Source organism: Calidris pugnax, unplaced genomic scaffold (assembly GCF_001431845.1).
Source record: "Calidris pugnax isolate Ruff unplaced genomic scaffold, ASM143184v1 scaffold127, whole genome shotgun sequence".
NCBI classification, from domain to species: Eukaryota; Metazoa; Chordata; class Aves; order Charadriiformes; family Scolopacidae; genus Calidris; species Calidris pugnax.
In genome coordinates this window covers 446,066-446,638 of record NW_015090883.1, presented here as the reverse complement: position 1 = coordinate 446,638, position 573 = coordinate 446,066, and the positions used below count along the sequence as shown (strand labels likewise).

Here is a 573-nt window from a genome sequence, read left to right as displayed (position 1 = left end):
TCCTGTGGGAGCCGAGAAGGGGCCGCCCTCCTTCTTCCAGCAGCTGCTGCCGCCAGCCAAGCTCCGGGCCTGAAAAACCAAACGTTCAGGGTTTGTTTTTTTTTATTTTTTAAGGCTTGTCTCCTCAGCACTCGCCCTGGGGAGGGTGGGGGTGTCCCTTTCCCCCTCAGGGCCGGGCCGGGGCCGGTCCCTCCCGCCGCCGCCTCAGCGCCCGCTTCCCACAATGCCCCTGCTGGAAAACAAAGTCCCCACGTGACCCGCGGCGCGCGGAGCCCATCATGGCGTCTCCCAGCGGCTGCCGGCCCCAGCCCGGCGGGCAGGGCGGAGGCGCCGGAATCGGGGCCGGGGCCGGGCCGACGGCCCTACGAGGGGCCGAGGAGGACGCCGAGGGGTTGTACGTGGCGGTGGAGCGGTGCCCGCTCTGCAACACCACCCGCCGCCGCCTCACCTGCGCCAAGTGCGTCCAGAGCGGCGACTTCGTCTTCTTCGACGGACGCGATTCCGAGAGGTACCGGAGGCCCCTGAGGCGATGGGGGTGGTTTTTGGGGGGGAACGGGACACCCTCTCCCTCCC

The 573-nt window shown here is 69.5% G+C and overlaps 1 protein-coding gene across 1 annotated transcript in view; it reads left to right on the top strand.

Annotated features, from left to right (window-relative positions):
- The first annotated feature begins 278 nt into the window (after positions 1 to 278).
- Positions 279 to 573, top strand: part of ATG14 (autophagy related 14) — a 22,627-nt gene continuing 22,332 nt past the window's right edge. Inside the window, exon 1 of the mRNA XM_014947004.1 lies at positions 279 to 508. Coding sequence (XP_014802490.1) covers positions 279 to 508 — 230 coding nt within the window. The remainder of the gene's footprint in view (positions 509 to 573) is intronic.